Source organism: Cebidichthys violaceus, unplaced genomic scaffold (assembly GCF_023349555.1).
Source record: "Cebidichthys violaceus isolate CVI_PGR_0920_01 unplaced genomic scaffold, fCebVio1.0.p SCAF_40, whole genome shotgun sequence".
NCBI classification, from domain to species: domain Eukaryota; kingdom Metazoa; phylum Chordata; class Actinopteri; order Perciformes; family Stichaeidae; genus Cebidichthys; species Cebidichthys violaceus.
The window spans coordinates 1,692,598-1,706,570 of NW_027176595.1; the positions used below are offsets into that span (position 1 = coordinate 1,692,598).

A 13,973-nucleotide genomic window follows, 5' to 3' on the forward strand; every position below is an offset into this window, starting at 1 on the left:
ATACACATTGCTCAGGCTCTCATACATACAGACTACATACTCTACAAAGAGAACAGTCAAAGGTGAATTGTAAACAGCAGTTTAACGGATCACTTTTCTCTCTTCTTTCTCTCTGACAGGCTGTGTTCACTGATCTAGAGATACTAGCTGCGTTATTTGCCGCTGCCATCCACGATGTGGACCATCCAGGAGTGTCCAACCAATTCCTCATAAACACAAGTGAGTCGAAATCCAAAGATTAAAGAGACGACGCAAAAACGTGTGAATGTATTGAACAGGAAAAACAAAGGACATCTCGATGGCCAGGAGAACCTAAAACCTGCTTTCGGGGAACAATCCAAAAGGTTCAGGAATGAAAACAACTGATTCGTGTTGTATGGGACCACGACTAGAACGTCTCAACAAAGGCTGGAAAGCTATAAAATAACTAGTCTAATAATGACAGTTCTGACAATTCCCAACATAAGGCAGGAAGCTTTTTGACCTTCATCTAGATCATAACTGGAATTTTAGTTCTTTCTACCCATGAAGGTTTGTCTTAAATGTTGTTCTATTGAGATTCAGAATATGCATGGAGAGTTATAATAAAAATACATAAATATTAAATAAAATATAATAATTATAACAAAATATTGTAAATAAAAATTCAAAATACTAATAAAAGTAAAACAAAAACCCACAACAACAGAACTAATGGTTAACTAATTGTTTTGAACCTCTTATTTTAAACATCTATCATGTCAGTTTTATGTTTTAGTTTCCACATTATAAAATGTATTATTCCTCTAAATTAAATTAGAACTGACCCTTACACTACAAAGTATTGGACACTACATGTTAGGAATTGAGATGTGTGTTGACATTTAGGGACACTGAATTTGGTCTATATAAGTAGAAGTAGAATTGTTTTTTCTTTAGAACTAATGTGTATGATGCACTCACTATATTTTTGACTTTAGTAAAAAAAAGAGTAAAAAAAGTACACTTTAAGCTTGTGATTGTATGTTTTTAGTACATTTAGTCTGTAAAGTGTGTGTTTTCAGTTGTCGTAAAAGAGGGGAATTTGTCCCTAAAGCTTTATTTGCACTGTGCCACTTCCTTATATTGACTAAGTAGTTTTGTACAGTTTGAAACGGTCTGATTCCAACGCTGATGGTGGGTGTTGTATGGGGCTTCTCTCAGACTCAGAGCTGGCCCTGATGTACAACGACGAGTCCGTGTTGGAGAACCATCACCTCGCTGTGGGCTTCAAGCTGCTCCACGAGGACAACTGTGACATCTTCCAGAACCTGAGCAAGAGGCAGAGGCAGAGCCTGAGGAAGCTTGTTATTGATATGGTGAGTGTCGTCAGCCCACTGCATCATGCCGCCACCTCTCCAGCTCTCTATTTTCTTCTCTCTAATGTATCACTTTTCCTCCCAGGTTTTGGCAACAGATATGTCTAAACACATGAGTTTGCTGGCAGACCTCAAGACTATGGTGGAAACCAAGAAAGTGACAAGTTCTGGAGTACTGCTGCTTGACCATTACACTGATCGGATACAGGTGAGACGCTATACCTCCTGCTTCCTTTAACAGATGTTCTGAGTCTGTTACAGAAGAACTGAGCATTACTGAAGCATTGACAGAATGTATTCGGTAAATTCCTTCCCTTCATTTTGTCAAAATGCCCCGGCATGTTGTGGTCACAGTAAACTGTGTGCATGGACACCACAGGAGCTGTGACTCATTTTCTGTATTTTCTTCAACGTGTTTCAAACGCTGGTAAGTTTTGTTGGTAGTTAAGACGACATGGAGCGGGCTGATGAGAGGTTAAGTAGTCTCTTCTTTCTAAGGCGGCGTTATAAGAGATAGAACCACAAGATTTAACATCTGTAGGATCTGGTTATCGTGGATTATGCTTCAGTATTTGATGGAAGACGTAGGTGTCACTGTAGGAGACAGAGAGATCTTGTGTGTGGCAGAGAGTTCAGAAGCTGTTGGGTGTTATCTGAATTGAGTTTGATGTCAGCCAGGCATGCAGAAATATTTGACCTGATTTCACCTTAATTGTGTCAAATGTGAGTTTGAATGTGAGCATTCTGTAAGAGGACCACGGGAAAGGAGAGAAGAGAAACATGCACAGAGTCAGTAGAGTGGGGAGGAAGAGGTTGTTGTTGTCTAAACTGAAGTCAGGAGACCCAGAAACAGGGAGGAGTGTTGGTTCACTGTGTCAGTTTGAATCCTGAGTAGTTAAGGTCCAACAAGTGTTTCTATGGGAATGCTTTGATTCAACAGTTTTGAAAGAAGTGTCTTTGAGAGAGAATCTGAACCCCAAGTTGCTCGCCGGGCGCTTCACAGCAGCTCACTGCTCCTAAAAGGCTTCGGATGTGTCAAACGCAGAGCTCAGCGATAATAAAGGAAACAATATCTTCTGCAACAACACTATTCTTTATTTGGTGATATTAGATGGGTGAAGGGTTCATGAGCACGGGAGAAACTAGGTGACTTGAAGTCAAATGTCACAAAATGATTAACGATCGAGATTTAAGGGAGTGAAGGGTGGCGGGGTTAACGGTGCAGGTGGTTGCTGCGCTAAAACACAAAGGCTTCTGCACCTTTTGGTAATGAGAGGAAAGAAGGAATAAAGCCAGACTCAATACAGTAATGAGTGGTGGAGCAGATTTTTGAATATGGGCATGTACAGGGGGGGACATGTCTATGTGTATGACATAATGCAAAGAGTGGGGATTTGGGGGGAAAAAGACGTTCAGAGAGCTTTCTTGTTTTAGAGGCAGGGTTAATAGAAGAGAAAAGAAGAGAGAGGAAAGTAAAAATCACAAAGCTGGTAGTGCACCACCTCCTCTCAGCTGGTTTGCTGTCAGACGATCATTATGCATATCTGAATGCAGTGCTTATAACGTCGCATGTACGTGATATAGAAACCTGTGCCTGTTTGTGCAGGTGTTGAGGAACATGGTGCACTGCGCTGACCTGAGCAATCCCACCAAACCCCTGGCTGTGTATCGACAATGGACGGAGAGAATCATGGAGGAGTTCTTCAGGCAGGGGGATAAGGAGAGAGAGCGAGGGATGGAGATCAGTCCCATGTGCGACAAACACACCGCCTCTGTGGAAAAGAGCCAGGTAAAAGAAATCCTGTGCACAACTGATCTGTGGTCTGATCACAGCAGTCATCCTCGTACATCTTTAATGCTGATTTGTAGGGAGTGAAATGACACCACTGATTGATATATGATATCCCTCACGCTCTTTTTCTTCTGGATGCAGGTGGGCTTTATTGACTACATTGTCCACCCGCTGTGGGAGACATGGGGGGACCTCGTGCACCCTGATGCCCAGGACATCCTGGACACTCTGGAGGACAACAGGGACTGGTACCAGAGCACTATACCACAAAGCCCTTCGCCTCCTCCCGTGTGCCAGGATAAGGATCTAAACGCCTGCATTGACAAGTTTCAGTTTGAGCTCACCCTCGAAGACAGCTCTCAGACAGAGGAGGGAGACGAGGGGGACAAGCCTACGCCAAACCACGTGGCACAGGACTGCAGTCAGGGGGAGGAGGAGGATGAAGAGGAGGAGGAGGGTAAAAAAGAGGAAGACATAATGGCAGAGGAGGAAAACGAGGACATAATAGAAGAGGAAGATGAGGTTGCTATGGAGGAAGAGGAGGTGGAGGAGGAGGAGCTGAAAGCTCACTTGGAGGTGAGATCTGAAAAGGAGAGACTTTCTGACACAAGTCCTGTAGAGGAAGAGGAAGATTCTTCTTCACAAGCTGAAGATACATGAGTTCTGCTCCCATGTCTCCCTCCTCACTTGCACACATGATCTTGTTCATCCTTTCAATGGCCAAACCAAGAACAAATAAGACTGCAATGACAATACAGACCTTTAAATATATTTTTCAAAAAGGGAATAAATTAAAATCGCTTAAAGAGAAGGTGATTACACAGCAACTGTAGATTTGAAGTGGCAACAAGTCCTCCGACTGACTTCACATCAAACTTTAGACGAAGAGGAATTTAGGAGAGCATTAGCGACGGGCAACTGAAGACAGCGTAGCACTCTGGGACTGGAATGCACACACACAAACACACAGGGAGTAACAAACTGGAACACATCGTAGGAGCAAGTCATGAATACACCAATTGGAGCGCAAATGTACCTCCTCCTGTCTTGCAAACACACACTCACACACACACACACACACACACACACACACACACACACACACACACACACACACACACACTCGACTGTATGTTTGCATGTGTGCATTTACACGAGGGACATTGATCAGTAATGAATCCTTTTGGAAAAAGCCATCTCTTAATGGAGTATTAACTAGTGTTCAGTCAGTATTAGTAATTCATGTTCGTTAGAACTTCAGCAGAAACTGTTCTCCTCAGAAAAGCTACACATCCGGGTGACTTTTTTTTTTCCATTTCTGTCGGAAAGAAAAAATAAAAAATTAAATCCACAGAGTTGGAGGAGGAGAGAAGAAGATACGGAAGGAAAAGAAGACGCTGCGACGAGGGGGGGGGGGCCGCCGGGTCCCGTACCCCTTTTCCCTTTACGAGGAGAGTGCTACTGGTGCAAGATGGCTCTGTGCCTTTCTGAAACACCAGCTTCCTGAACGGAGCTGTCGTGAAGCAATGCATTGTGGGACAGGAGTGTCTGATTTTCGTATACTATTTTTTTGTTCGTCTCTTGTTCACGATCTCTCTTTACTGTTCATGGTGTTGTGGTGTGTTTCTCACATGTCCAGTTTCTGTGGTCATATGTTTTAAGCTAAAAGTCTTCCTTTGTTGCTCTTCTGGTGATATAATAACTCAGAACTCTAGATGCAGAGCAATCACTACCACCACCATAAACCACCAGTGGTCTCTTTCCAGCTTATGTTTTATTTTCTTATTAGAATATTTTGTTTTTTTTACTTTCTGAGAATAAGCCATGTGATGCTTTGAAGCATAAGTTTTGCCTATTTTCTATTTAACAGTTGCTAAATATGTTAAAGGGATACAGAATTACTTCATCAGCAGAACAAATTTTCACTTGCCATCTCATACCCACTTGCACTGCGTGGTTATGTCTCCTCATACACAATGATTCTCACCAAAGTGAAGGATGAGAAACTTCAGTGGGTGAAGTGATTTTTGAAGGAACAGAGAGGAATAGGAAAATCAGGGATGCAGAATGTTTGGAGAAAGAAAGCAGTGGTCCGGTCGTCCCTAATCATCCTCGTTATGTTTGATGCTTTTTTGCCTTAATGTCAGATGCAGGATACATACCTGCAAGTATGTAGATTTATAAGATATATAATAGATATCCTAGTATATTTATATCACGTCTGTATGCTTATTTCTGTGAGTATCAGTGTGTCTACAATGTATCCAGCATTGCATTTGGAGGGGGAAAGGGGAACATTGCTGCCAGTTAGTTGTCATGTTGTTGCTGTGCTCGGACCAACGTAAAGAATGTGTCGTTTTTTTTTAATCAGGATGGTCAAAATCTTTAGCAACGCGGAGGCATGCAGAGGAAATAAGAAATGAGAGGCGGCGAGAATGAATAAGGATGAATCTGACCAGATATTGATTTGTTGACATGAGGGAGTTGATGCGTGTATGTGTCCGTTTGCGTGACTTATTAAGTGGTCATGAGTAAGCGAGTGAGTAACAGAAGGAGAGGGCAGGATGCTAAAGACGTCGCCATGTGTGTCATTGGTCCCTCGCTGGCATCACCGCATTGTTGTTGAATGGTGTTCAGGATTCGATCAGCACAGCTTAAATAGGTCACAGTTCGTTTAGGTGTTTGTTTTTCACAGGGTAAACAAAACAAAACAAAAAAAAAAACCAGACAAAAGAACATGAATGTGGTTCTTTTGGAGGGTGAGTTTCTGCAGGTCAGTAACTGAGCTTATCTGAAATGACCACAGCTCGGTGCAACAGAAGCCTGTGTGTTTGATCTGCTCCGTCGCAGGATGGAGCAGAGCTGCCGGGCCACCACACAGGCTTTCATCTGGTGGAATGGGAATCCAGGATTACTATTGCAGTTACTTAAATACAAGATTCCCATATGCATCGGCCTTTTACTTTCAAGATGTTGCTTTGTTTTTGTGGCTTCTTGTTATGTCATAAGCTATAAAAACATTAATATTTACTTGCCATACAAACACGATACTGTAGCAATTGTTTCTTATTAAGACAATTATTCAATTGATTGATTGCTGCCATTCTTTTTAAATGATGAAAAGAAAACCATGGGAAGTGTTTTCTTTGAACAGTTTGTGTACAGTTTATTTTTATATCATTCTGGTGGATGGTCTGGAAAATGAATCACGTGTTGATGATATATAGCTATAAGCATTACCACTCTTGTATATAATGTAATATTGGATTGTAAATTATAAATTTATCCAAGTCATAATGATTGACAAACAACCAATTAAGGTTGTCAAGTGAATCACTAAAACACTGCAGGCCACATCCTCACCTTTTCATTCTCTGGTTATGTTCTCGCTCACTTGTGCTAACATTTTTTTAATCGTCCACATTTAGTGTTAAAATCAAATATATTTGTACCAGCACTTTATTTCGTCAGGTTTTGAGGCAGACAGTGTGTTTCAGGTAGTGTACAGTCTGTGCTGGTGGTTTGGTCATTGGCAGTCACCTGTTGATTATATCCCATTGGGCCAAATCACAAACCGTCATTGTGCAGTAGTCAATGTTAAGCCCTTTTCTAGAGACATAATCAAACAAACTAGTCATTCTCTATTAAAGGTCCATGTGAGATTGAACTAATTTGACTGATAAAGTCAAACGTAGGCTGATGTAGTCACGTGGGATGTGACATGTTCAAAGGAAATAAATGTGTCCTTATCTAACTTGGCCATTTCTAGTACTATCAACACATCTATTTATTAGTAACTTTAATCATTAGCCTGATTAGCCTACATGTCCGTCCAGTGGTGGCCTAACTAGCTGGTTCCCATCTGGGTTGCTGTCGGGTCACTTTGTCGCAGACTGACTCCCTCTGTGAATAATTCTCTGGGCTTTAATTCATGTGTTTGTTCACAAGTAAGAAAGATTATTCAAGGGGAAAAAACAACATGAAATGATTGTAATATTTGTAAATGATCTTGCTGTAATGTGTAAAATGTGTCCAAGTTATTTTTTATTATATTATTTTTATGAAAGTTTTTCCTCTCAACAGAGCTGAGGTGTCATTTTGTGAATAAATGCATTTAATAAGCAAACATCTATATATAAAACAATACTATAGTATATCAGTATATTTTTCTTTTATTTCACTGTTCGGTACTGTAAAGTGTGTTAAAAATACAAATAAAGTAAGATTTTTATATTAAATGCAATACCATTGTCGTGTTTGGTGTTATTACATTTTCCTTGTACAATCCACTCTTTACAGGTTTATTAGGTGTCAGCATTGTATTGTTATTAATCCAGGGGCTCGTGCTGTAATCTTATTTCTAACTATAACACGTTTCAGCAATACTGTATTATTAACTGGATATTGCCAGCAACGTCCCTTGGTTGTTTAATACATTTAAATGATCGTTGAGTGGCAGTTTTACAATAACACCTGTGGACCTTTATTTACGTGTTCATTGTTACGCTGTGTAGAGTGAAGACTACCTACACCTGACCCGTCACCGGCATGAGATGGCTGCATCCTCCCCAGAATCCTCTACTTCAGACGGGTGCCACGGCTCTCCACCAATCACAGGGGCTAATCAGAGCGTCGTCCAATCAGAGTGAAGCAAGACAGAATGGGTTGGGGATATACGCATGCGCGTTAACAGTACGGAACTAGGCGGTGTATTGACCGGTAATGATTAGCCATTAGCTTGTTTCTAAGAATTTGTTTTTAATTATTTCTTGGCTTTACCAACCTTATTATTCTTGCACGCTAGGTCTATTATGATGTTATTGTAACGACACACGTAATCTTGGTATATTTGTATTTACGTGTTAGTTTATAGGTTGCTTTCAGGTAAATTCGCTAGTTAGCATTAATTTGTTAGCTGTCGGCTAACTAACAAGAAGTCGTTGTGTTCTGTCGAGATAAGTAAAAATAAGCATAGATACCTAATGTGGTTTAGACGCGTTTGTGTTTTATATCGTTATCGTCTATTTCACAGCTAGTTGTGACAGAATACGTTTGTTAACCTTCTTATTGTGTCTCATTGAGACGTTTCCGGTGCAGCAGATTATCTCTAAATACTGAAACACCATCATGACGTCCTGTCAGCACCTCCTGCTGCTGCTGCTGCTGAGTGTGGGAGTCTCGGCGGTGGAGGTCCAACGCCCTCGCGGTGTCCCTTTGTCAAGTAAGTACTTGTAACTTGATAACTAATAAGACCGGTCCTTCGGTACAGCTGTGTTTACGCAGGGGTGAACGCTCACAATGAGTTGTCTGTAGTTTTGGAGCTGTCGTGGCACTGACTCGTGTCTTCTGTTCCACCTCTAAAGAACGGCAGTTCTATGAAGAGGGCAAACCTTTCACCTGCCTGGACGGCTCCCGCACTATTCCCTTTGACAGAGTGAATGATGACTACTGCGACTGTCAGGACGGCTCTGATGAGCCAGGTGGGTATAACCTTGTGTTCACAGTTCACTGAATTTAAAAAAAGCAGTTACTAATAAATGTATAGGAGGAATGCTTAGTCTGTTTAGTTCTTGCTTTGCCAGGTTATGACAATATCTAAAAGCGCATTTATTTGCAGGAACGTCTGCTTGTCCCAACGGCAGCTTCCACTGCACCAACGCAGGCTACAGACCTGGCTTCATCCCTTCCTCCCGCATCAATGACGGAATCTGTGGTATGAGGTTAAAACTGTGATGGCTATTTATGTTCAGGTGTGTCGTGTGGGCAGGATGTATTTTAACGTCCGTGTTTCCTGTTCAGACTGCTGTGACACAACAGATGAGTACAACAGTGGTGCTGCCTGTCAGAACACCTGCAGGTGGGAATGTTTTTGTGTAATAAATCTAATAATGTCTGCACGCTTCACAGTCGAACCCCGGTTTCCCCATTGAGTGTTAACATACACGCATAGTTTCCAGAAAATATTAGATGCTTTTCTTTTAATCATGTGTGATTTTGCAGGGAGATGGGGCGTAAAGAGAGGGAGAGCCTGCAGAAGATGGCAGAGATTGCCAAGGAGGGCTTTCTGCTTAAACAACAACTTATTCAGGAGGCCAAGAGGGGCCTCGAGGATAAGAAGGTGTGACTGACGAGAAAACCTATTTGTTTGTGTAATAATCAACATCAAGAGCTTTGAAATGTGGATTATCGCATTGTCAAATATGTTTTTATTCCAAGATACTGACACTTCAGTATGTTAGGTGTCTCTTGTTTCTTAAATTGAATGGAGTTTTAAGGTATTGTGTGTATCGTAAATCAGTTAAAGGTGTTCTTTTTATTTGTTTCAACAGGTCAAACATGCAGATATTGAGATTAACAAGAAAGATTTGGAAAGCAAGGTTGAGGCTCTGAGAATTGTGAAGGAGGCCGCCGAGCAGCCAGAGAAAGAAGCCAAAGAGCGCCATCTGAAGGCCTGGGAAGGTAAACCAGGATGTGAAAGCATATCTCTGTCTTATTAACTGTGGTTGAGCTACACTGACACACACTAGTAGTACTCAAAACATCTCACTGTCAAAACACGTAGTTCCACTGTATATAAGCATGTGTGTGTTTGTAGGTGATCACAACCCCTGATACGTTGTCGTTTCAGATCAAAAGGCTGTTATTCAAAAGGAGAAGGACAAGGCTAGAATGGCGGAGGTGTTTCTTGAGCTGGATGATGATGCAGATGGCTTGTGAGTAGCCCCACCCTCCAGAATGATGAGCACCCATAATGAGCTTTTGTTAATCTGGAGCAATATTCACTTTATGTTGTCTTGTTCCTGAAACACATTGTGAGAGCAGATTATTGCTCTTTCATAACATTGTATGTTCAGGACATTCATATGTACACTTTCTGTGTCAGTGTCTCAGTGGCTGAGCTTCTGTCCCACTCTGAGCTCGACTCGGATTCAGAGGATTCATTCACAGAAGCAGAAGCTCAGGTAAATATCTTCTTTTGATTTGTTCTTGTAAAACACGGATGTTAAAGTGTAGTTTTTATTAGGGCTGTACCAAATGTCAGGTTTCCAAATCAAGCTTTGAATGTCTGCCATAAAAAACATCGTCGAACAAAACCCTTAATTTGAATAAAGTCGTTCATCTGATTGAATTTTATTTATTAAATCAGCTTTCTTTAACGAGTAAAACTCATCAGTTTCGTTACATAAATCCATGTGGCTGAGGACTGAATGCCATGACGCTCACCGTGTGTTTGTGAGACAGAGAGGGGAAGAGAAGGTGGAAGGTGGACTATTGATGCAAATGTTTCTGTAAGTTATTGATAAGTTACTCAGAATGCTACGATGTCATCTAAACACGCAATATTTTCTAGTAAGTTCACCCAAACCCGCCCGACTCGTGCATCCCTGCTATGCAGCCACGTCTGGAATCTCATTCTACAAAACATAACACTAATAATATCAGTGTAGCCTCATCTTACTGTGCAGAAATACCAGGTTTGAACTCGATGAATAGGCAGGAAAAAAAAGTTGGGCGGCATTCGAATGATGATTCTGAATTTGAGTGTGGACATTATGAATGAAGCTTCAGACTATTCGGTAGAGCCTGAGTTATCTTTAAATGTAGTCGTTTCAACACAAACGTGAACACTGTCTTTGGTTTGTTTAGGGGCTGATGGGAGGAGTGGACAACGTGGACCCTGTAGCATTTGAGTCCGTTTGGAATAATATCAAAGAAAAATACATATCAGAGGTAAGAACCGGAGGAATATTCTAGTTGGCGCCACGCCAGGAATGATCCGCTCCTCTAAACGTGCGACTTTCTTGGCGTCAGGCCACCCCAGACACCCCGGCGCCTGTGGAGACCCCACCGGAGGAGGTGAGGGAGCCAGACTCCGACAACGACTCCGAGCAGTACCCCGAAGAGGACATCCCGGACGAAGAAGAGGATGATGACGAAGAGGACGAAGACGATGACACAGAAGACAGAGACTATAAGGTAAGCCCACCGAGTTTCTCCATCGTACTTCTGCTGGATGACTCACGAGTGTTCTCTCAGTGAGTCACTGTTCTTGGTGTTTGATAAGCAGAGCCCTCCTACGACGCAGACCCAGGAGAAGAAGGATGAGGATGACGAGGGGGCCATGCCGCCCTACGACCAGGAAACACAGAACCTCATCGATGGTGAGTGTGTGACTCAGTCAGTCCTCAGTTTGAGTGACTCACGCTGTGAAATACTAAAGGGGAATAAAAAGCACATATGTGACTGCAGACCTATTAGTTTAATATGCTAACTTGAAACTCATCACTCCTCCTTCTGGTCGCGAAAAATAAGTTGTTTATCAGAAGAACGATGTGATTTATTATACAGATGTGATTTATTGAACAGATGTGTTGCTTCTAGTTATTGTCTTTTATCTGAAGCATCAACAGCAGGACGTGGTTTGCTCAGACCTTATGTGAGCACATGTTTGCACAGGTTAGGACTGAATTCACATCTTTACATTCTGTGCATTTGATACCCAGCTGCTCAGAAAGCCCGCGATGCGTTTGATGAGGCTGAGAAAGCTCTCCGGGAAGTTGATGATCAGATCAAGTAAGTACGAGGAATACGAAGGAGCCTCTCTGCCAATATTGCAATCGGTGTTTGTCACCATAACTGCAGTCTAACTGTGAACGGCTGCAGTGGATTCAAAAAGAGAACGTGCTGGATTTGCTTTGTGTGTGCAGGAGCCTCGAGAAGGAGATCTCCTTTGACTTTGGACCCAGTGCTGAGTTCGCCTACCTCTACAGCCAGTGCTACGAGTTGACGACTAGCGAGTATGTGCACACTCGTACTGCAAATATTGATTCATTGTTATATGTTCCTACTTCTGAAGGACTAAGTTCATCTTTTGTCTTCAGGTATGTCTACAGGCTCTGTCCATTCAACAGAGTATCACAGAAACCCAAGTTTGGTGGATCAGAAACTAACCTCGGGTAAGAGACCGTCTAACTTGTTTCTCAATGTTTTACGCTATTTTCAGGGTTTTTTTTATATATCCACACGTGGCTCTTCCCATACTTCATCTGCTTTGTGTAGGTCATGGGGACACTGGGCTGGTCCCGAGGACAACATCTACGCTGTGATGAAGTATGAACATGGAACAGGGTGCTGGCAAGGCCCGAACAGATCCACCACGGTGAGCCTCCACTTGATCTTTGTCTTCACCTGCTCTCTCATTGGACAGAGCACAGAAAACAAAGATATCGTTTGTTGTCTTTCAGATTAAATTAACGTGTGGAAAGGAGACGGTTTTGACATCTACCTCAGAGCCCAGCCGCTGCGAGTACCTGATGGAGTTCATCAGCCCCGCGGTCTGCCATGAACCTCCGAGCCTGGGTTCAGAGCTTCATGAGCACCAAGAGCTCTAGAGCCATTTTATTTGTGAGTAGCCAACTCTTCTGCGTTTGTTGGAAAACCTTTAAAAATGAATCGAAAAGAAAGAAAGAAAGTCCCTCGAGCAGCGATGGCGTCCCTTTCAGAAGACGAGCACGGTGACGGTAACCTGCTTTGAGTTCGTTGATAGAGGATCGACGATAAGAACGCGATGATGCTGTGAATTAGTGAGACAAATGCCACATTGTGATAGACTGGCTACAGTAATGTGATGTATTCTGTTACCTCACTGGTGCCGTATCTCATCCATCATTTACTGCAGACACTTCAGCAGTTTGTCTGTTTGACGTTTCTTATTGAGCTCTAAGTAAATAGAGTGTTTGATTTATTCTTTATTCTTTCTCAGGCTGTTCTGTGGTTACAGATACTGAGATGGCTCCTCAGGCGACGTCACTGTGACTGTCGCTATAAACGATGTATAGTGACGTCATATTGAGAGCTTTGCTGCTAGGCTCCGCCCTGATGCTGTACAGAGTGAATAGATATCAGCTGTAGCTTCCCTTCAAAACAACAACAACAACCAAGAACTATACAAGGGTCCTGTGGGTTATTTCACTCTTCAGATTGCTTCAGTGTGTAAAAGGTTTCTCCTGTTTAAGAGTCTTTATGATTGATGGTAATGTTGTGGACAGGACATTGAGCTTTATTATGTTCTTAGTGTGGACGACTTTAGGTCCGTTCAATGAAGTGCGTAGGTGAGAGGGGGTTTGGGACAACAGAATTAGATATTGGGTTTAATGTATTGTTGACCTGAATAAACACAGAATAACCCAAATGTAAGCGCTGACTCCGCAAGAAGCAGATTCTCATCACTGGTGTAAAAGCTGAGTCCTTCGGAAAAAGAAACCTCTGGGGATTAATTTCAACTAAATTGCCATTCCCTTTTTAACAACTAGGAAGTCATGACTTAAGCAAACACACCATTGAGGTGTGTGTGTGTGTGTGTGTGTGTGTGTGTGTGTGTGTGTGTGTGTGTGTGTGTGTGTGTGTGTGTGTGTGTGTGTGTGTGTGTGTGTGTGTGTGTGTGTGTGTGTGTGTGTGTGTGTGTGTGCGTGCGTGCGTGCGTGCGTGCGCACTCTTGCAGGTTGCTCTTGAGGGACCACAGTCACCGCGGCAACTGGAAGTTGCCGTGAGCGTCACAACCCTGGCATCGATAAACAATCGAGAAGAAACGATGGAAATTCCAAGGAGAAGTTAAATCGTCTACGCATCTGACTTCCACTCCTGCCTGTTATTTTCTCTGATTTGTGTCAAATGTAGTCATTCCATTGTTTTCCAATAAAGTTCATTTTATCATATTCCAAACTTGTCTATTTTTAACTCTGTTTTCTTGTAACTGTGCTCATTAAATGTGCTTCTAAAACGTAGCTGTCAAAGAGCACATTAGGAAGAGCTGTGTAGAAATAGTCATTTTTTTGCCGCTAGGG

General features: G+C 42.2%; 2 protein-coding genes across 5 annotated transcripts in view; both read left to right on the forward strand.

The window, feature by feature from the left end:
• Positions 1 to 7,372, forward strand: part of pde4a (phosphodiesterase 4A, cAMP-specific) — a 44,444-nt gene extending 37,072 nt beyond the window's left edge. For all 4 annotated transcript variants that reach the window (XM_068727981.1, XM_068727982.1, XM_068727985.1 and 1 more), the window contains 5 exons: positions 120 to 219; positions 1,183 to 1,337; positions 1,423 to 1,545; positions 2,944 to 3,126; positions 3,271 to 7,372. In XM_068727981.1, coding sequence (XP_068584082.1) covers positions 120 to 219; positions 1,183 to 1,337; positions 1,423 to 1,545; positions 2,944 to 3,126; positions 3,271 to 3,789 — 1,080 coding nt within the window. In that variant the 3' untranslated portion in view covers positions 3,790 to 7,372. The remainder of the gene's footprint in view (positions 1 to 119; positions 220 to 1,182; positions 1,338 to 1,422; positions 1,546 to 2,943; positions 3,127 to 3,270) is intronic.
• Positions 7,373 to 7,829: 457 nt separating this feature from the next.
• Positions 7,830 to 13,851, forward strand: prkcsh (PRKCSH beta subunit of glucosidase II). Its single transcript, XM_068728018.1, has 18 exons — positions 7,830 to 7,848; positions 8,230 to 8,350; positions 8,493 to 8,609; positions 8,747 to 8,842; positions 8,929 to 8,986; positions 9,130 to 9,247; positions 9,459 to 9,588; positions 9,758 to 9,842; positions 10,013 to 10,091; positions 10,777 to 10,860; positions 10,942 to 11,106; positions 11,198 to 11,291; positions 11,634 to 11,703; positions 11,838 to 11,927; positions 12,012 to 12,086; positions 12,190 to 12,289; positions 12,375 to 12,534; positions 13,631 to 13,851. The coding sequence occupies exons 2-17, from the start codon at positions 8,257 to 8,259 to the stop codon at positions 12,519 to 12,521; spliced, it is 1,602 nt and encodes a 533-aa protein (XP_068584119.1). The 5' UTR covers positions 7,830 to 7,848; positions 8,230 to 8,256; the 3' UTR covers positions 12,522 to 12,534; positions 13,631 to 13,851.
• The last annotated feature ends 122 nt before the right edge of the window (positions 13,852 to 13,973 follow it).